This window comes from Dipteris shenzhenensis, chromosome 2, assembly GCF_047967505.1.
Source record: "Dipteris shenzhenensis isolate YYH24624 ecotype China chromosome 2, Dip_SZ_1.0, whole genome shotgun sequence".
Classification (NCBI taxonomy): domain Eukaryota; kingdom Viridiplantae; phylum Streptophyta; class Polypodiopsida; order Gleicheniales; family Dipteridaceae; genus Dipteris; species Dipteris shenzhenensis.
In genome coordinates this window covers 3,375,810-3,398,585 of record NC_141597.1, presented here as the reverse complement: position 1 = coordinate 3,398,585, position 22,776 = coordinate 3,375,810, and the positions used below count along the sequence as shown (strand labels likewise).

General features: G+C 48.0%; 1 protein-coding gene across 1 annotated transcript in view; it reads left to right on the top strand.

The window, feature by feature from the left end:
* Positions 1-22,776, top strand: part of LOC147904243 (elongation factor P (EF-P) family protein) — a 69,109-nt gene that overhangs the window by 23,142 nt on the left and 23,191 nt on the right. The window contains exon 4 of the mRNA XM_087393689.1: positions 2,057-2,134. Coding sequence (XP_087249815.1) covers positions 2,057-2,134 — 78 coding nt within the window. The remainder of the gene's footprint in view (positions 1-2,056; positions 2,135-22,776) is intronic.

The window sequence follows — 22,776 nt, the reverse complement described above, 5'->3', positions numbered from 1 at the left end:
GCTTGAGGGGGGTGTTGGAGTACAAGCCTTATCCGAGTACAACAGAATAAAGGCAAATATGAGTGTCAAAGTATGTGCTTGTGTAAGTGTATTTGTGTGTGACACACCATGTGTGTGAGTGGTTCGTGTGACGATGTGTGTGAGAGGGATCTAAGGCATGATGTCAAGTGGAGAGCCATATGAGTGGATTGAGAGAATGAAGAAGTGATACATAGAGTGATTTGTGGATCTAAGATATCTTTCAAAGGCTCTACATATTTAATGGTTTTGGGTAATGGATGTGACGAAAAGTGAGAAGCCTTGTCATTGAAGATATCTTGTCTCGTCTCTGTGATTCTCTTCCTCGTATGCCTTCATGGATCCCTTGCAAACCACCTTGACGTTCAACATGGTATCAGAGCCCGACGACACCTAAGGCTTGCTTGCTCATGTTTCTATGCTTCTACTCCTTAGTCTTCTAGCTCTGCGATGGCAGATTGATGCAAGCAGTAACAGAAAGGGCGCATCAGGTCTATGAAGGACTTGATGCCAAATCGTTCCAAAGTTCCATCTCCTGCTAGATCATGTGCATGAGTATGCCATGGTCATTTCACATGAAGAGCTACAACTCGGCTTTGCTGTGTGAGATGGAAAGCTCTGTGACAAAAAGTTTAGGGATTGAAATCCAAACACATTCTATTTCTTCACCATCAGTGCCCTATTAGTTGTATATTACTATTCCATACCAGTCTGTTGCATTCTAGTAACATGGGTGGCACATCGATAAAAAGTGACGTAGAGATTTATGGATTCAGTTCCTATGGAGACCTGTTCAACATGTGAATCTTCATCAAGGTTCTTACTTGTTTCGTCTCTATTCAGTCTCTGTTTCTGCACCTTGTGACCTTCTATGATTTTGAGAAATCGAATTTGCCACAATATTTTCAGTTGCTTGCTGCTTCTCATGATTGTACACTATCACAAATAGAAGACAAAGTGAATGCTGTTTGGGATGCAAATTCTTAAAGCTCACCATCTTCTGCTAAGAGAGAGATTTTTTTTCTAGTAAAAGGAACTTCTATTAATGCCTAAGAAACCAACCATACAGATCAGCAATCTGAAAGGTCCTGATCATGGGAAACACAAAACAAAAACTTGGTTGTCAGAAAGAAACCAACCTGTTCCTGAGAACACAGCTCACTGCCTAGGGAATCTTTGGAACAGGGGCTAACAACCAAGTTGCAGACTATACTTCCAGCGAATGCCTCTTACGGTGAGGATATAAAATATGCTTGCAGGCATCTCTTTAACTTTTAGGCAAGGTGAAGTTGGTTTATCCAGCCCACACCATTTGTTCAAATATCTGAAAATCAGTATAGGAATGTTGGTTTGTCAGTCAATCCCCTTGTAATTCTCTCTTGAAGTGTATTTTTAAATCACATCACACAAAGTTAAGTAGGAAAGAGTCAACACTTAACCTACTTATGACTCACCTAGCTTAAAGTAAAGCAGCAAACTGTCCAGAAAAAGCTGCTTGCTAGGCTTTTTATGGACGAGGAGTCCCATTTATGGATTCTGATTTTAGAACATTGCTCTAATGATTGTAGTAGCTCCAGTTTGTTGGTAACGTCCCCTTTCCTCTGCTCTAGAATACATGCTACCTTTCTGGCCGTTGGTGACCAAGGGATGCAGCCTTGGTGTGATGCTAGCAACTGTTTGGCTCGTGCAAAATGCTTCTCTGCTATTCCACTCCACTCAATGGAGATCCTATTACCTTCTTGAGTTGGATCTTGCAGAGGTCTTTTCTATTGACTCTGGTGACTCATACACAAATACTGCCTATACTGTTACCAGCGTACTGCATTTGGCTGCCTGAGAGAATTTGCATTGCACAGCATTGGTTCTGATAGGTAACAGTGGTGGTGTTCTGGCTCTCCTGTAAATGCTACCATGTAGGAATCGTATATGAGATTTTGAAATCCCACAACATGTACATGGAGTAGATCCAGCTTATTCTTTTGATATGCAATAATGGGAGGATTCTCTAATAATCAACCCTTTTGTTACAATTCTCCAGGTTGAGGAGGCTGTAGTGCTCAAAGATTTGAAACAGTACACCTACAAAGATGCCGATCAATATGTATTCATGGACATGGTATGCTATTTTATTAATCTGTCAAAAAATTTACTATACCGTTGACATACCCTTTAAAAGGCAGTTGTCCAACATTCTGTGCTTGCATATATCTGGATGATGTGTTTTCTACAGAAATGAACTAGAGAGGTGTGTTAACAGCATGTCAATGGCAGGCTTTTCTTGTTGGAAAGGTCACCTCCCCATCTGTAAGTCCCCAAATGAGGAGAGCGTGGGGGAGGGAGACCTAGGGCAGGATGTGCCCAAGAGAGAAGAAAGAGAGGGGGCTGCCACATGGGCAGCACCTCACATCAAAGACCATGGAAAGTACCCAGAGCTAGGATGGATCTGCAGCAGCAAAAGGCGAAGCGGTAGCCAGCACAAGGGACCCAGTATAGGAGGCGATCACATGGCGCTGACATCTGCAGGGTGTACGGCTTTGTACACTGCTGGCGAAGAGCCTGGCAGAGGCGCAATGATGGCAGGATGGATAAGCGCAGATGTGGAGCAGGTTTCGGGACTGTTAGGAGGCCCTGGTTTAGGGCTGGAGAGTGGGCACCCAGGTGTCCAGAAGCAGCAGCAAGGAGGGCTGCAAGGGACTGACCCTGGGGGGCATATTTATAGCCCACACAGGCTGGCCAGGCAGGCTTATATAGGGATGGGCCCTTGCCTAGATTGGAGGGCCAAGGCCCTAGAAGTGTGGGGCCAAAAGCCCCGGGATGTGAGCCCTTAAAGGGCTGGACCAGCCGCAGTCTGGTCGGCCAGATTAGGGCAGGCTGGTCTTTTTTTTTGACAGGCCCCTAGGCCTATAAAAGGAGAGGCTTGATGCCTCACAATTCATCCAGCAGCCAGCAGTTCCAGGGCAGAAAGGAGCAGCAGGAAGCCTACTCTTTGGGCCTATCCACAGGAGGTGAGAGAGTGCAACAGGTGCTGCAGACTTAGCTCTAGGGAGAGGCTGGACCTTGGCCGTCTTCTAGGGCAGCAAGGTGCTGAGATCATCATACCTTCTGGAGCAGCCATTCACAAGCAGGTTGGAGCAGTGAAACAGGGACCTGTGTGCTGCAGACAAAGCTTGGTAGGGGCTGCCCACCTAGGCTGATTTACAGGCAGTAAGGTGGAGAAGAACACACTGGACGGAAAGTCTACTTACGCTCGAGGTGGAGCACGCGGGCTCGAGTCTAGAGATAGCCGGCGGATAGGAGAAGAAACTTGTGGTTAGATTAGAGGACCACACCATTGGTGGGACTCTGGATCTATCTCTTTTGTTTTGTGTCCATAGTTTTGGACGGAAATATATAAGTTTTAGTGTCTTCTATATCTGGCTGGTTCATTGTCTATTGATGAGTCTGCACATCTATGTGATGCACATTAAGAAAAGAAGTTTGTGATTCCACATCCCACACGCACACTGTGTGAGCTCCTGGGCAATACTATAAGTCTTCCACTATGCGTACCCTCTGTTGGGTAATTTCTAACATTTCTTTGGGCCGGATTGTGTTTGCATGGCTTGATTTCTAGTAACCTAAACAATATGTTTATAGGAGATTCAGCCACATGGAAGTTATATTTCACGCGAGCATTTCAAATGTAACTCTAACAGCTTTGTCGTGTGACATTCTAACTATTTAGAAAAATGGCTAAAACCTTGTGCTTCCATTGCAAGAAGTCTCACAGGAGATTGATCGTTGCATAAACTCAAATTCATAAGTAAAAAGGTAGAAGGTTGCTAAGAGAACAGCACAAATAGTACCCATTGGAATACCAATTCTTTGTTTGGAATAAAGACTCTCCTAGAATAATGGACAAAATCCTTAAAAGAAAGTTAACTAACAAAGGACATCTTTAGCATCTACAACTTTTGTGCACCCTTTCTTTTTCAAATCAAGGTCTTACCTTTTCAATTTTATCCACAAAAATCAAACTGCAAGGCTGGTTTTTCAACTCATAAAATTTTTACATCTACCTTTTTTATATTTGTAATTGAAAACTTGTGAGACAAGGTTTTCTATTCCTGACTTCAAATCTTCCAAAAGTGTTACAAGCCGCTGCAATGAATCTAGATTTCTTAGGGTTGTAATGAAACTTTCAAGCCGCACAAAGATACGGAAGACTTGGATGCAAATAAACCCAACAGACTTACAAAAGTTGAATGTTCAAGATCAAATTCTTTTGAGGTGTAAAACAACTAGCACACCTCTTTGCTATAGAGTCAACCTCTCTTAGCAGAGATTGCAAACAAAACTTTTAACAAGTGAAGATCGAATTATTTGAGCATTTGTCTACATAAGAAAACAAAAGCTTTAACTGAAATTTAGGCTAGGATGTCTCATCCTTTGAAGAGAGAGAGAGATACTACTATCAGAGTTGTGAACCAAGGGAACTCCCTTAGTTTTGAAGCAACTATATTCAAAATTATTGATTTCCAATGTGATAAGAGACCTTGGGCCCCTAAATATTCTTCTACTTGGATATATTTACTAGCCATGGATTGAGTCCCACCTTTTCAATACAGTTTCGATGCTTGAGGGATGAAAGAGACACAAGCATTGGCAAAGAGAAGGCCACTCTAGCATATGAATACACTAGAAGACTTCAGGAAAGCCAACATTCTAGAAACCAGTTCAAAGGGTGTACAAAGGTTGAGGAGACATTGGAACATGCCTACAATGAACGGTGATCGGTGGCTCAGGGTAAATTGATCAAGGAGCCACCTTTAAAGAGGCAAAGGACAACCTTGATTAGGGATCAACAATGGATAAAAAGATGGATTCCATTAAGCGTAATCAGACCTAGAATATGGTTTCAAGATCGGCTCGGCACAAGGTCATAGGGACCAAATAGATATACAAGGTTGAGTACTAGTCTAACGAAACTCTTGCCAAGTATAAGGCTCAATTGGTGGTAGAGGGCTTTGCACAAATGAGAGGGCTGAAATATGACAAAACATCCACTCCCCTAGCACAAATATAAATGATTCGGTCAGTGATTGCATTGGCAGCTCTAGCGGATTGGTCCTTCTACGAGATGGATGTCAAGTAAGCATTCTTGAATGAGGACCTCAAGGAGGAGGTCGACATGCTTTGTAAATGCCCAATTTACTACAAGATTCCTAGACGATATCACCGTCCTTTCTAGGCGGAGCACGGGCTCGGGCCACTTTCTCCGTTGATCCATTTTCATAATCATGTCTGTATCGGCCTTTACATGATCAAGATGCGATGACATAGAGAGATTTTGTTGAGACAGATCAGATAGCAAAAGATGATAGTGACATGGGAGACAGAGCTAGACCGGTCTGTCTCAGAATTGAACCAGGTCATAATGAAGAGTTAGGAGGAGGAGCTAGCTCATAAGCGGGAAGAGGAGACAAGGAGCAATAGAGCCAAAGCGACAGAGACCACGCCGAGTGCAGAGAACAGACTAGAGCATGCACGATGGAGGTCCAGTCTATCCTGGCTTTCCTCAGAGAGGACCATCAGAGGTGAGGTATAACTCTTGATATGGCCCACTGCATATAGAGATCATGGATGTCACGTCCCCTTCACAGTGAGAGACGACCCAACATAGGCAAATAGGACATATCCTCATATCTGATCGGAGGACTACTGAGGCACTAGGATCATAGTTGACTACATCTCCTGCTTTATCTCAAGACATTTGAATCTTGAGTTTTGGATTTTGGGTATAGCACTCAGCCTTTGCCTCAGCCCGTGGTGGCTTGTGTGAGATTCTATTGTTGAGTATACATTGTCATGGGCTGAGGCCCTTGAGGCCCTTGAGGCCTCTAGAAGATGTTAATATATCTCTCTTTCTTACTCGCACTAGTCACATCTTATGGGCATGTGCCACTGGACATGGATAGGATACATGATCTGATCATCTATAATGGTATGGACTGCTGGCCCTCCTCAGGCCCGCCGTTCACGTGTTTCCCACATGGGGGGATCTAGCGTAGTTGACTATCTCATGGGATCTCTTGCCTTCACTTCACATATCGCTCACTTCTCTATCTCACCACCACCTCCATGAGTGGACCACACCAATCGGTTTTTTAGTATATCCCCACTCCACGACACTGCTCACACACACCACCTACCACGTCATACAGTTTGATCACCACATGTACTTTGAACGCCTCTCCGATCTACTCATTTACATTGACCGAATATTGCTCTTAGAGGATTTGGCCGCCCTGATCACACACTCTCTCCATGAGATTGCTCTACACACTTTTCTACACACGGCTCGCTCTAGGCGTCCATCGCCTCTTGGACCAATACCTGTAACAGCTGGTACGATAATGAGAGTAAGGCTTTATGCTGCCAACTCAGATTCGAAACTAAGCATCATTTTTCGAGCAAGGCAGAGACAATACACAAAAATTGTGGTGTAGTATGCTGGAATTGTTGGATGTGGGAAGCAATGGGAGAAGAAATGAGGTACGAGATGTAGGTCTGGGCTTGCTATAATTTCCCCCCCTTTTTCCCTATGATCAGTAGCAAAGGCTTGATCTGCATGAGTAGAAGCAGCCTCGGTTTTACAACTCTGCTCTTCCTGCTGCAGGAGTAGGGAAACAAGCTGATCAAAATAATAGTGGCCGGGGTTACCCATGGCTATTGGCCACTAGTCTAAGTGTTGTAGCAAATCCCTAATATGAGTCAGACAGTCCATCGAGTGTGGTGGACACAACCCGTGATTGTGGTACAATCTCATCAACATTGATGAGCTGCTCTCTGAAGTCCTTGACCTGTGTCAAATAGGCATTTATGCTGCCCCCTTCATTCATCTTAACATTGTCAAGCTGCTTGCGCAAATAAGCAACTCTGCCTCATTGCGTATTTGATAAAGATTGGCCAAAGTGTCCCATGCAGCCTTGGCTGTTTTGCAAGACTGAATGTGAGGTATAACAACTCTCTTGCAATTCATGGCAATCACTGCATGTGCATGTGCATCTTGCTAATCCCAACGAATCTCTTCTTGTGTTGAGGGTCGGCGGCAGGCACTGAGGGAGTAGTGGTAGATTGAACCATAAGTGGCAGTAGGTGTGTGTGATGAAGCGACATGTCTAGTCTCTGATCCAAATACAATTTTTCAAAAGTTTCCGGACACGAACAGGTGGTGCACCAAGTACAACCACATGGGTTAATTGGTCCCATTGAGCTTGTCCTAAGCAACAAGCATCCCAAAAGAAAATATTAAAAACAAAAGTGCCGTACAAGTGTCACAGCCTCAAGGTCACAAAGCAAAGAGCTGGTTGCCCAAGTATTTGACTGTGGGCTGCAAATGTTGGACCAAATGACAGCAAATGTCAATGCCAAGATGGATGGTTGCTCAAACACTGAGCAAAATGCACAAGCTGTTCCAAAAAATGACCTGCAAGAAAATGTCTGTCTAATCAAAAGACCCCCCTGCAAAAGAGATGTCCTGCAAATGACCAACCCAAAACAAAGGGCAAATGTCTGCAAATCTGTCCAATGCAAGTCTGAGCTGAATCTGTTCCAAATGTTGGCTGAATGCCACAAATTGTAAAGGACAAATAGCCCAATCAAAGGGGAAATGCAAATAGAACCCAAATCAGGCTGTTCCAAGCAAATATCACTACAAAATATCTGCAAATCTGACAAAAGCCCCAAATTTTGAGAGGGCAAGTGTGAAGCCGCCCCAAATTTTGCTGTAATTTTGCAAATGTGACCCTAAATTTGAAAAAGTCAAAATCTGAGCTAAAAACTTGCTCAAAATCAATTGCTGATGACTAATGTAATGTAATAAGTAGGCTAGGGGCACTTTTCCCTCCTTAGAGGTTTTCCCCCCTAACCACAGTTAGTTCACTAACTACGGTTGGTGAAAGATAAGGTTTTGTCACTTAGACAAAACCTTCCCTACTTCTTGTATTTAGTCACTTCTTCTATTGCAAGCACTATGTTCAGCTCTCTTGCTCTCACACTTTCTTCTCTAACATTTGGTATCAGAGCAGCAAGACCCTGGTCCTAGCTCAACAGCTCCCTGCTCCTTGCTCAACACCCGACGTACAGTTTGTACGACCTGCACGTACCATTGCTGCTCTTCCGTACAGTCCGTACCTTCTGCTTGTAGGTCGTCCGTACAAGCCCATCCGTACACTGCTCCCGCGAGCAGTCCATACACTGTCATACAAGCGCTGTACGCTGGTTGTTTTTTGAGCAGCGTTGTTTGGTACAAGTACTTGCGATGTACCTTATTGTACGACTGCCGTACCGTACTATTGACCGTACACCTGCTCAGTCCGCACATTGCCCGTGGTAACAAAATAATTACAAGCCTCTCAGGGCATAATCATCCGAGTGTGGACAAACAGCCACGGTGGGGGAGAGTAATGCCACTGAAGACTCTGAGCAGAGTGCTGGATGAACAGCTCTTGATGGTCCCAGTCACGAAGGAAGCGCTGTCGCTTCTCCTTCCCTGTCCGGGACTCCCCTTGAATCTGATCCCACTGACCCTTGAGCGTGTGAATGATCGTGCTCCAGATGTCCGCTAGGGTCTGAGTAGCAGAAGAAGCCTGATCTCCTAAGGTCTGCGCGCATCTAGAAGTCCAGATATGCCAGCCTACAATACTCCCTATGATCTCCCAAACTGGGTGCCAAGTCATCGCTCCTGCATCTGTCTCTGTTAGATGCCAAGGGAAGCTTTCCATGTATGCCCAGGTGGCCTGCGTGATGAATAAAACTGGATCCTGCCGAGAGAACTCATAAGCCAAGTGATGTCCCATCTCGGTGCTGCACCAGCAAACGGCTCCTCAAGTGACCGGTCCTAGCTCGGTGCAGCCCTCGCTAAGATCCCCATGACTCCCTACACTGTCTGAGCATGTGAACGGCTCCAAAGGCAGTGCTTCAGGGACGACTCTTCCTGAAAACACATCTGGCAGTGCCCCTCCTGCCCCATCTGCCTCAGCCATCTCCCAACTGGTAGCCCCTTGTGGACCACCATCCAAAGAAAGTAAGAGATCTTCCTCGGCCGCCAACTTGCCCAAAGAGTCTTCCAGAATGTACGAAGAAAGACCAGAGATATCCCTTGGGCATACCAACTATGTGCCTGGGTGGGTAGCTTGCACTGGAGAGCCCCCAGAGCACACCTACCGGTACGCGTGCTGTATGAGAAGAAGGGGGTAGGGTTCTCTGAGGTCTCCAGTGGTAGCCAGCGCCACTCCCCTGGGTCCCACTCCACCTCTGTTAAGGAGCGGCCCTCCCAAATCCAGAGTCTCCAGTCCTGGTCCTGAACAATTAGGGGGTCTATATGCCACGCTTTCCCTTGTAGCCCTATGATGCGAAGGCGCTGCCAAGGAAGTTGGGGGTCAATCACGGCCTCTCTGCTTTGGAGGCGGCTACCATCGACGACGGAGAAGAAGTGTATCGAGGAGTCCGAGAAAAGGCTTGCAACCACCAAAGGAATGCCGCGGGGAGTGAACTGCCCTAGCCACCTCTCATCTCCTGGGAGGAGCTGTATGGTGATCATGGGAATCCTCCGACCTGCAGGAATGGCAGCATCGATCTCCGCTCGCCGAGCGTGGGTCCCACGTGCCGTAGCTACTGCTGCTGCCAGCTCGCCTGGGCCCAACTGGCTATAGACGTCCCTCCAAACCTGGAGCGAGCGCGCAGGCCCAGGCGCCCAGAGCGTCCATGGGATATGGGATCTCTCTCCAAGCTGGCGACCTGTATCATCTGTCACCTAGCTGCTCCAGATCAGGGGCTGTCTGTCTATCTCCTCTCGGTAGTTGGGGGGAACCTGAGAGAGGCTGTGCTGCAACTTCCTCAAGACCGAGACGAGGCCGCGGAGGAAGGGGAAGCGGGGCTGAGTGAGCGGGGCTGAAGTGAAAATCCACCGAATAGACGGCTGCCAATCACCCCCTCTCTAGGAGATACACGCGTTGAGACCATGCTGAAGCAAGAGCTTCCACGTCTGCCCTCCTGGGGTCAGACCGCGGATGACTAACTTGCCAAGTAATGCGTGACTCTGCAGTTCTGGATCTATGATGCCAAGACCGCCCTCTGTCTGGGGGAGAATGACCGTCTGCTAGGCGACCCAGGCTCTGGTGGTGCCGGAACCATCTGAGCCTGACCACAGAAAGTTCCGCACCAGTCTCCTCAGCTGGGCTAGGCACGATCTCGAGAAACACCAGCAAGATGCCTCGTACCAAGCGGTGGCTAGAAGGACCTGATTGACCACAATGGCCCTACCTGCCAGAGATAGCCGAGCCGTGCTCTAGAAGGCTAGCTTCCGTCGTATGGAAACTAGGACCAATAGGAACTGTTGAGCCGGCGTGATATCCAGCCCTACCTGGAATCCCAGGTAACATGTTGTCTGTCCTCTAGGGATCCAGCGAAACCCCAAGAAAATACCCCACTGTGAGCTGGCTCCCGGATCCGTAAGAAAACCAATTGACTTACGCTAGTTGATTTTCGCCCCAGCGGCTAGGCAAAAAACCTCTAAAGATAGTCTCACTCGCTCTAGTGACTCGATATCATCTTGCATATACAGGGCCGTGGCGTCTGCATACTCGGAGTCCAGAAGTTCTGCATCGTCCCGAATAGCGAGGCACATCCCTCGAAGACCAGTGGTGCGGGCTCGTAGGAAGTGAGTCGTCCTTCGCAAAAAATAGGAAGAGGTAGGGCGCAAGCGGGCAGCCCTGACGTATCGAGCGCTCGAGGGTGAATCTCTTCCCCATCCTGCCACTAATGATAACCTGGCTGGAGGCCGATCTGTAGAGGCTAGCAATACCTCTGATCCACTCGTCCGGGAAACCGAACCGAGAAAGTGTGCCCTCCAAGAAGGACCAGTCTACCCTGTCGTACACCTTCTCAAAGTCAAGAAGGAGTATGGCAAGGTGCTGGCTAGTATGCTGGGCCCACTCCGTCGCCTCTGAGAATGTGAAGATGTTGTCCAAAATGCTGCGATCTTGGACAAAACCAGTCTGGGTGTCATGGATCAAGTCATGTAGCAAGGGTCGGATGTGGCTACTGATCATCTTGGCGAGGATTTTATAGGCAGTCGAGAGGAGGGTGATAGGGCGTCACTGTCTGATCTCCTGACGGTCCCCCCCTTTGGGGATAAGGCAAATCAAGCTTGTCGCAAGGCTCTCTGGCATCTATCCGCTGGAGAAGATATGCTGGAAGGCTGCGAGCAAGGGCTAGTGGATCTGCTTCCAAAAGGTGGTGAAGAAAGCTCTAAAGAGCCCATCCTCACCTGGGCATTTTTGCCCATCCATAAGTTTTCTTTTCCCAAAAAATGCGTTCATAAGTTGGGATGAGCCCCTAGCCCAACTCATGGGTTACTCTCTAGCTATAGGGGGGAACCTGAGAAGGACACGTGTGGAAACAATTGAGCATTCTAAAATGAAGGTCTTTACTGCCTCGACGCCCATAGGCAAATACTCATACTCATTCATTGCTTCATCCCCTACACCATTCCTATTTGAGAAGACAGACCAAAGATGGTATGACAAGAACACAAGCATCTCGGGAAAGCAAGAGAAGATTTTTTACTTGCCGCAAGAGATTAAAGAACTCAAACTCAAGCTTGTATCAACAGAGAAGAAAGCCCAAATATGGAAAAGTACTAGTAAGTAAGAAGTCATAGAAGAGAGATTACAAGCATACAATACATCTCCTCCTGCACCACATCCTGTTTCTATTACAAGAAATTATCGACACTCATATGATGTCAATAAAAGAGAGATGACAGCTTGAAGCCGAGTAAACTTTGCCTTTCTCCAAGGGTCTCGTCCACTGATCACAAAGATGAACAGTTCCAGCGAAAGAATCTCATCCCTGCTTGTCCTCTGACCATATCGCTCGCAGCCTGTGCTGAGGAGAGCTTGAGCCAGAAGATACCACGTCCTATGAGTGCGACCTCCTCAATGTGGCTGTCCTCAAGGTAAAGGGTGGACTGCAACCAGTGCCTGATGTCTGCTTGTGAAGGGGCGTAGCCAATGACTCTCCAATAAACGGATGTCTGGGAAAAGTCAGTGGCGGCCTGCTTCACCAAGGAGACCTGATGCTCTGTCAGTGTTATGCAATAGGCTGAAGGAGGGGGGGGTCCGTTTGGGCCACCGGTTCCGGACTTACGGCTGCCATACCGCACCGACAAATTGCGAAAGCTCCAAAAGGCGGGGGAAAGGAAGTGGCAGAGGCGAGGGAGGGAGGAATGGGGCGGAGGCGGGGGAGGAAAGAGGGAGGGATGGAGATGTACAAGGAAGCGGGGGGAGGAGAGGCGGTAGAGTGGGGAGAGAATGGTGAGGGAGGGGAGGAAAGGAGGAGGGAGGGGGGGGTGGCAGCGCGGCGCAGGATGGGGAAGGGGAGGGAGGAGAGGCGAGGGTGTGGCACCGCGGCGCGAGGGAGGGCGGGGAAGCAAGGAGGAGAGGAGGGAGGGGACGGGGGGTGGCAGCGTGGCGCAAAGGTGGGGAAGGGGGAGGAAAGGGGCGGGGGGTGGTAGCGCAACGCGAGGGGGGGGAGGCGAGGAAGGATGGAGGGGCGGAGAAGGAAGGAGAGGGGGGGCGGATGGCGGGCGGAGAAGGAGGAGAGGGGGACGGAGGGAGGCATGGCGGCTGCAAGCGGAGAGGCGGCGGAGAGGGAGGAGGGGAAGGGGGGAGGGGGCCGCGCAGCGCGAGGGAGGTAGACGGGAGCGGGGGGGGTGGGAGCATTTGCAGGAGCCGATTTTTCATGGGGAGAAAGCCTTCAGTGGACCACTTCAGAGTTTTTGGTTGTGTAGCATATGCCCACGTTCCTGTGGAGTTCAGACACAGGTTGTTGATAAGGCACTAAAATGCATTTGTGCGGGATATAGTTCACAAAGCAAAGGCTATCGTCTCTACAATCTTGCTAGAGATGCTATATTCTCTGAAAATTCTGCACATACACATGCTGAATTTCAGATTCCGACCTCTTTAGATGATTTTTTTGGGGGATGCTTCCTATAGCATTTGGTTCCCCCGCTGAAACTCAGAATTTACAGCAACCTCCGCCAGCTCCACAAGTACAGATTCATCCCCGAGCTGAATTGGTACAACCTCAGGGTGTGGATGAAGTTGTCAGGCAAGAAATTGAAGAGATACACGCAGCCAAAACAGTCCCGCATTGGTTGCTTCAGACTCTCAGGGAGAGTAGGGCTTGAAGCTCCATTGCTTGACAGAACTCGTAGTGCAGTAAGGCACATGGAGGGAGCTCATTCAGTTGAATCAGCTTATGCAGGTACTCTTCTTGATGAGGAGGAGCCTAAGACATTTGAAGAAGCAAAAAATGATGTGCATTGGATGAATGCCATGCACGATGAGTTGCAGTCCATTCATAAAAATCAGACTTGGGATGTTGTGGATTTGCCACCAGGTAAGAATTCCATAGGTACACTGTGGGTTTTCAAAGTCAAAAGAAAGCCAGATGGGTCCATTGATCGGTACAAGGTAAGGCAAGGCAAGGCTGGTTGCAAAAGGATATGCTAAAAAAAAAGGCATAGATTATGAGGAGACTTTTGCTCCTACATCCAGGATGACCACCATCAGGTCAGTTATAGCCATGGCTGCAAATTTTGAATGGAATGTTCATCAATTGGACATTAAAATAGCTTTCCTTAATGGAGACTTGTTGGAAGAGGTTTATGTCAAACAACCTCCGGGCTTTGAAATTTCAAGAAATGCACTTCAGGTATGCAAGCTGAATAAAGCTTTGTATGGGCTGAAACAAGCCTCACGTGCATGGTATGCCAAAATTGATGCCTTTCTAACCAGCAAGGGGTTGCACAATAGTCCAACTGAGAGCACCCTCTACATCAAGAAGGAGGGGGGGGATATTTTGGTCATCATTCTTTATGTAGATGACATGCTGTTCACCAGATCAAATGAGGAAGTAATTGCAGATTTCAAAGTCCAATTGAAAGCTACATTTGATATGTCAGACTTGGGCTTGTTACATTTCTTTTTGGGGATCCAGTTTATTCAAGAGAAACGTGGCATTGTTATGTCTCAGTCCAAGTATGTTCAAAAGTTCTTGGACATATTGAACATGCATGATTGCAAGCCTATGTCCACTCCCATGGAGCCGGGGCTGAAGCTTACAATGCATGATGCGGGTGAATCAATTGATGTCACACTCTATAGTCAGGCTGTTGGATGCCTCATTTATCTCTGCAATACACGACCTGAAATTCAGTTTTCAGTTTCTCAGGTGAGCAGGTATATGTACAGCCCAAAGATTATGCATTGGCAGGCTGTAAAACGCATCTTCCGTTACTTGCAAGGTATTAAGTCTTTTGGCTTGATGTTTCCCGGGGGGGGACTTGCAGATGCATGCTTATAGTGACTCAGATTGGGCTGGAGACTATGATACTAGCCAGTCCACCAGTGGGAATTGTTTCTTTCTAGGACATACTTGCATTTCTTGGTTGAGCAAGAAACAGTCTACAGTGGCTACCTCCTCATGTGAAGTTGAGTACAGGGCAGCTTTCATAGCGACAGTTGAATGTGTTTGGCTGTGTCGTTTATTTGCTGATCTTCATCTTTCATTGGAGGGTCCTTCTCCGATTCTCACTGATAGTCAGAGTGCTATAGCAGTGGCAAAGAATCCAGTGTTTCATGCTCGCACGAAACACATTGAGGTTCACTATCACTATGTCAGAGAGAAGTTGCATGCAGGAGAGATCAGTATGATCTATGTGTCAACACATGACAATGTTGCAGACATCTTCACCAAAGCACTTCCACGTGAAAAGTTTGAGGCATTTTGCAGTGCCGTGAACTTATCTCCTTTTGGTGATTGATCATTTCCTTGTACATGACATTGGCACTGCAGGGGGGTGTTAGAATTATTATTATAATGTAGCAGTGACCAATGTAATGTAATAAGTAGGCTAGGGGCACTTTTCCCTCCTTAGAGGTTTTGCCCCCTAACCATAGTTAGTTCACTAACTACGGTTAGTGAAGGATAAGGTTTTGTCACTTAGACAAAACCTTTCCCACTTCTTGTATTCAGTTACTTCTTCTATTGCAAGCACTACGTTCAGCTCTTTTGCTCTCACACTCTCTTCTCTAATAGACAGTTCGTACGGACTCCTGGCAGCGCTGCACGCCTGTCCATACAATTGTACGGACGGCGTCGAAATGATACGAGAAGGTGTCGTTTTAATGAAAACAGCTCGAAAATTTCAAAAAAAGTTGAAATTGGAGCTGAAAAAGCCTAAAAACAGCCGTTGGACTGTTTTTCTATTCAAAAAACAGGTTTTTTGCGATGAAATGACGCACTAGACTGAGCTGGAGCAAAATGGAAGTTAGGAGCAATGGCTGAGCACGAGGGGAGGCAGTTAGGAGCAAGAGAACCTTCTTTTCATACCACGGTTGGTTGCGGTAAGCAATGGAATGGGAGTGGAGTGCAGGGAGTAAGACAACAAGCTGAAGGAACACAAAGTGCTTGGGGTAGGGGCAGATTTGGAGAAAGGGGGATAGACTAGGAGAAGGGGAGAGAGCATAGTTCCCAGGAACGAGGAAACGGAAACCAGTGGGAAACGGTGTTTTGGAGTTTCGGGCACCAGAAGAAATGGCGGAAATGGGGTTTCAGTTTTTAAGGTTAATAAAATATATATTATATATGTAAATTGTTTTAATACATATGTCATACAACAAGGCTTGAGAGGACAACACGGAGGAGAGGAGAGGGCAAGGGCTGAGGAGAGCAAGGAGAAGAGGGCAACGGCTGAGGAGAGCAAGGAGGAGAGGAGAGGAGAGGGCAAGGGCTGAGGAGAGCAAGAGGAGGGGCAGCGGGCTGAGAGGAGGGTTGTAGGATGAGAGGAGAGTAAGAAGAGAGGCTGGAGAGGGAGAGCCAAAACTGCCCTACCCGCCGACGGGGTTCTAACTTTTTACTCGGTGGTTAAGATGAGTGTGTGTGTGTTCTTGTACTTTTGCTTCTATAGCTGAGCATTGGTGTCTACAAGCTCTTTTATTGCTGCTCTATATATACGTTTCCTTGTTTAAATTTCAGAGGCACTTCAAAAGCCTCCCCCACCCCCCCACCCAAAAAAACAAAAAAGACATGTCTGAAATGCCGCTTTTGGTTTCAGAAACGGTGAACCATTTCGGGTGCCCAGAAACGCCGTTTTTGGGCACTATGGGAGAGAGATAGGGGAGTAGGAGAAAGAAAGAAAGAAAGAAAGATATATCAACGTCCACGGAAGACCTCGCGGGCATATGGGAGAGAGTGATACAGCATCATAAAAAAGAAACTCATACATGCCACTAAGGGCTGATGCAAAGGGCCACGCTGGGGCCCTTTGCTGAAAACTAAGCTAAACAGAACTCCTAGCTCGGACTGAGAACTCAAGCTCAAATTCTCCAACTGAGTTGAAGCTCAAGCTGGGGCCCGGTATCAAGATCCGGCGCCTGGTATCAGAGCGTCCCTCCTGTGGGTCGTGAAGATGTCGCGGATCTGTATCTGTCGAGTAGTCTCGCGTGGCAGCGGTGGACACGATCGTCTCGATCTGAGGACCCGACGGGCTATATCTACTGTGATCCCACACCTCTGGCGGTCCCCTCTTAGGAGGGCAGCAATGGGTCGGATCTCAATGATGCGTGGTCTGGCAGCTATACGCATCGTGTGTGGTCGTCGGTGGCTGAGCCATGCTGTCCTCGTATCAGCTATCTCCTCCTCCTCAATCCCACTGTGTCCTGGGGCTGACTCAAATGTATAAAAATTCGTGACCTGCCTTTGGGTGGGGTCTGCCCCTACAACCTGTGACCCATCTGGTGTCTGCCGTGCTCGAAGCTGCCTCAGTAAGGTCTCCCTGTGTTGGCGCATCTCCATCAAGTAGAGCCCTATGAACACTTGGTCTTGGAAAATGTATAAGTTGCGAGAGTGGGCCAAATCCACAGTCCCCTCCTGATATAGGTAGTGGTAGCGTCCATGTATCTCATAGTAGGCCGGACAGATGCACAGAAAGTGCTCCTCAGTCTCAACTGTCTCCATATCACATATCATACATATCCTCTGCTCTCTGGGTATGCGTGCGGCACGTTCGGCCTCAATCTTGACTTGGTGGGAGGAGATTCGCATCTGCCCAATGGTGATCCTGAGTGCGTGGGAGACCCTTCTGTCCTCAAGGTAAAGTGGCCTGATGATAATCCCATCTTTCGATACTCTCAGGAAGTGGTCACAGTAGAATTGCATCTTAGTGGGGAGCGCTTGGTCCCCCTCCCCCATATCTGTGATGTGTGAAGCTGCAAGAGATCTAGCCATATGATACGGTTGATCTCATCGCGTGGGAGTCGCTCTGGGGTGCATCCATATTGTACTAAAAAGGGGGGAGCCTATCTAGTTGAATACCATGCCTCGCTAGCCATGTGCCTATGCGTCCATACCGCATGTTTGCGCCGCTCTTTGCCAAGCGTATGGCAGCCTATAAGGCCACTCTCGGTAGTCTCCAGTGAGGTAGGGCCCAAACTCTGTGGATGTATGTCACTGTTTGGAAGATGGCATCAATTTGAAGGGGTGTAATCGTGAACTCTGCCTGTTTCATCTCATGTGGGATTGAGGGCTTGCTCCGAATATCCTGGAGCCCATGAGAACCTGCAGCCTCTCAAATGTCCTCCATTCTGCTATCGGGAGGTCACACCTCCAAAAGGGTGCAGCATACATGGCTGTTGGTCGGACAAGGGTGTAAAAAGCCAACCCTTCGTCGGAGGGTCTTGGAAGTGGGCCTGGAAACTCTCTCTCTCCGGACGGGCCAATGCGCCCCGTCCCCGTGTGAGCCGTGCTCTAGCGGCGTGGGTCATCATGAAGAGGGGTCCTGAGAAAACCGCACCCAAATATGTGTAGGACTTCACTATCTCAACTGAGGCATCTCTGTATGTGAAATTGTGTCGGTGAAGCACCGCCCATGAGGTGTTGAAGATCATAACCTTGGTTTTTCCAAGGTTGATTGTCAAGTCCCTCTCTCTACAGAACACCTCCAAGGCATCTAGATGTCTCTGTAAGCCCTCTGCTGATGATGATATGAGTACTATGTCATCTGCATATAACAATATCTCTATCATGAGATCAGCCAGTGGCGAACCCTCCCCCCCCCAGATGGTCTTAGAAAGATGTGATCTCATCAATGTAGAGTCCAAAGAGCGTCAGGGAGAGGGGGCAGCCTTGCTTCACCCCTATAGTACTGTCCACCCAATGCTGGGGCTCGAACTCTCCCTCGAACAGACTCGTATAGACTCATGACTCCCTAGATCTTGGAGTCCGAGACATGTAGCTCACGAAGTCTCGTGATAAGACGAGATTGCGGGATGGTATCGAAGGCCTTCCGAAAGTCTACAAAGCATGTGTAGACTTTCTGATGTATGGACCTAGCCTCCTCAATGATAGTCTGCAGAGTGAAGATGTGATCCAAAGTAGAGTGCTGTCTCCGGAAGCCTGCCTGTCCTAGTGCTCGCTGCCCTTGAAGCTCCGTGTGGCTGCTAAGTTCCCTCTCCAGCACTGATTCATAGATCTTGGCCAAAGTATGACCAATCATGAGGGTGCGGTAGTTTCTGGTATCCATGGGGTTCCCTGCCTTGTGTATCGGTACGATGGTGGTGGTGCTCCGGGTAGGTGGAAAACCGTGGCATACTGTGTGATTGAACATCCGTGCCAAAATCGGGGCTAGGACCTCATGCCCATGTGAGAAATGCTCTGTCCGTAGTCCTTCATGATCCTGTGCCTTCCAATTGGGGGCAGAGGCACTGTAAAGTCGACTATCCTCGGCGCAAAGGCCAGTGGCCCTAGTATATAGTCTACAATGCTCGATCCTCCACCTTCTTCCTGCAGATCCCCATGAAGAAAAGCGGTCTTGATGTCAAGTTGGTGCACTTGCCAATGATGATGGGCTGCAATGGCAATGACACATCGAATGGTAGTAATCCTGGATGTGGGAGCAAATGTCTCCTCAAAGTCAATGCCTTGTTGTTGGGCATACCCTTTTGCAACAAGACGGGCTTTGTATCGATCTATGCTGCCATCAGATTTCCTTTTTAATTTGTAGACCCACCGCGTTCCAATGGCATGCTTGCCAGGTGGGAGATCTACTAATTCCCATGTGTCATTTTTTGGCAATAGATTGTAACTCAGCTTTCATTGCATCCATCCACTCTTTGCTGTCAAAAGCAGCTTTATGGCACAAAGGCTCTTCATGGCAAGCTGTAGCAAGGAGTGCAAACTCAAGAAAGTGACCATGCTGTCTATTCCCTGATCTTGTCTGGCCATTGTAGATGATCAAATAGATTGTAACTCAGCTTTCATTGCATCCATCCACTCTTTGCTGTCAAAAGCATCTTTATGGCACAAAGGCTCTTCATGACAAGCTGTAGCAAGGAGTGCAAACTCAAGAAAGTGACCATGCTGTCTATTCCCTGATCTTGTCCGGCCATTGTAGATGATCAAAACGTGTACTACTGCGCCCAACTCTAGCAGGTGCTGTCCATATCTTGTCATAGGTCTAGTCTCTGCTGAGTGCCTCAATATCCCAAGCTCCTCTGCATCGAGCTTTGGAACTAGGTGGGGCTCCCCCTCATGTGCGAAGTCTAGGAGGCCCACCTGTCTATCTCGTGTCCGTGCATTGAAGTCTCCCAAGAGGAGTGTGTCACCCAATCAAGAGAACTCAATGATGTCCTCGTGAATCATCTCAAATGGGCTGTTCCCCTTTGTGGAGACCTCACATGCATACGTCGACGTCATGGGAGGGAAGTAACAGACTGCAATGAAGAGAGGACGGGAGTCTGGTAGCTGGATCCGTATCCACATGTCGGGCATGTTCCTCTTTCCATGCCACCGATATAAGCGGTATTAGATGCGTCTTGAAGAGGACAGCCACCCCTCCTGAGCCTTGAACCCCGCTGTCTCTTCTCATCTCCATCCGGTGGGCTGACTCCCATGTGTATCCTGTCACCGTGGGTAGCCCTCTCTCTGGGCTCTCATGTGTATCTGTGTAGAAAATCATGTTGCGGTCAGCGTAGGTCTCCAAGAACCCTCCTGGGTCAGGCCACAGAGTGCCATTACAGTTCCAAACTGCTAATTTCAGCAACTTCTGTGTGCCCAGCGCATCATTTCTGAACCGTCATAATTCCCCCTCTTCTTTATCCTCCTCATCGTCTCTATCTGATCTTATTGTCCTCTCGCGTATGATTACTTTCCCATCTTTGTAGACCGCCCATTTCCCTTCCTGTCTTGCTGCCATTACCTTCACCATACCCTCCCTACGATGTTCCTGCTGTAGTATGGTGAGATCATCGTCTAGGAAGGTCCTCCTGCCCTTCAGCGTAGCTCCCATGCTCATGAAAGTGGACCTGTCTCCTTTAGTTCGGAACTTGATCACTAGCAGCCTTGTGGGGGCATCTGCTTTGCCTACCCTCCAAGCAGCCTCGCATGTGATATTGACTCCCATTTTGGTAAACAGAGATTTTGCATCATCCATAGGGGTGTCACCCAATGGGCATCTGAGATGATCTCTTTTTTAGGGGCGGCTGTGCTTTTCTTCACCACGTCCTTCCATTCTAACATTTTGGCTTCCCCTTTGCTGATTTGCAGTTTTAATTCAGTGTGCTTCCCTTGCATAGCAGACTGCAGAGCCGCTATGTCTTTGCGGAGATTGGCATTCTCATTTTTCAGCTCATCCATTGCATTGCATGTGTCTCGAGGAATCCCTTTCAATTCTTTGAGCTGCTGTATTTCCAACTCCATTACTTGCATCTTATCTGTGAGGCATGTTTTCTCTATCTCCCATTCGTCTCTCTTAGATTTTTCTCTTCTCCATTCTTCATGGAGTTTCCCGCTGTGTTTCTTCACCTTGTTTAGCACTTTATCCACGACTGACTTTTCACTAAGTAGGGCCACATTAGTTGCTTCTAGTTCATCTATTTTCTCAATAAGAGTAGTGCAGATTTTACTGAGGCTAGCTAGGACATTTGCTGCTGTCTTATAAGTTGTGCCAGATGAATATGTCTGCATAGCGCTGTCCAAGGCCTGTTTTCCCCATTTGTCTTCGACACAACCTCGTGTCGGCATGATGATAGCTGCAACTATAATCCCTGTTTTGTATTTTATTGTGAAGGCAGAAAATAAATTGACTTACATGCTGTCATATCTTCTTCTTCATTTCTGCATTTCTGGCATTTTGTTTTTTTCCTGGCATTCACTGACATGGTTGGGGCTGTATGTCAGGAAGTGATGGGAGCCCTGGGGTGAAGCGGAGCTGAATTGGTTGGGGGGGGGGGGGGGGCGGGTTTGGATGGTGCGGCTACTGCTGGTGTTGCTGAGTGTTGCTGGCTGCTGTTGGTGGCCCTGCGCGTACCAGGCGGCTGCTGCTGGTGGCCCTGCGCGTACCAGGCGGCTGCTGCTGGTGCTAGCTCCAGCGCAAGCAGGCGGGGCAAGGCGGAGCAGCGAGAGGCAGCGGGTCAGTGGGAGAGGCGGAGCAGTGGAGCAGGGGCAGGGCAGCGCGCAGCGCACAGGGGGAGCAGAGCCGGAGAAGAGGCGGAGAGAGAGGCTAAGGGGCCACGAGGCTAGACGGTAGGCAGAGGTAGAGAGGCTAGTCAGGGGGGGGGAGCGGAGAGGCTTGGCTGAGAGGTGGCAGGGCTAGGCGGGAGGGCTGAGAGGCTAGGCGGGGGGGAGCTGAGAGAGAGAGAGAGAGAGAGAGAGAGAGAGGCTAGGGGGAGAGAGAGAGAGAGAGAGAGAGAGAGAGAAAGAAATTTTATTAAAGTCTTCGGGAGACCATGAAGGTCTATGAGACTAAAGATAACTAGTACAATGAGCATAACGGTGGCGGTCTCAAAACGGTCCGGCCAACCGTTTCTTCAAAAAAGTTATGAAGGACGGTGTGTCTAGTCCTGGTGCAAAAAATGTGTATCTATCTCCAGATGATACAAAAAATGGCACAAAAAAATGGAGCAGAAGGGGGGAGATACAAATATATATATATGCCTGTGGTGATCGTCAGAGGCCAATCATAGAGGGCCCATCAAATGGGAGGTCGAAAAAACCCTGCGATGGATGATTGGCCTCTGACGTCACACTGTGCCTAGTCGAGCGTAGGCAGGAAGGAGGAAGGGAGAGTAGATAGGATTAGATGTCACATCAAAAAGTACATAGTAGGTGGTGGATGGAGACTTATATAGTCCCTCCACATTTTCCACCTAAAGGACCTCTAACTTGGCCCTTTTTCCCCTTCATTACAGTAGTTCTTTATATATCCGACCTTTTGGGGACCATTTCAGTAGAGCAGAGAGATGCACATTCCAGGTTTCTTTGGATCCGGATCTAACACATGGACAGTCGGGATCTGTTTGTCGCAGTATGCTACTTCCCTCCCGAGCCCATAGTTTTTTGCATACGTTACCATACGCATACGTCATACGAGTATGGAAGATGATTGGAGTATGGTTCAGCCCCTAGGGCTGAAACATACGTGACCCTAATTTTACCCAAAAACATATTGAAAAATATACATTACATTGACATAGAGCTACAAAACTTTCAACTTGAAACTTGTATTAATATTAAAGTCATGAATCATGATTCATGGAAGTTCAAAGAGTCTAGCCTTCAGAGACCAGAGTCATCTGGAATCTGGATTCTGATACATAGTGTCAATGATAGATCAATACTACACCAAACATCATGATCAAAGGTAGTAGG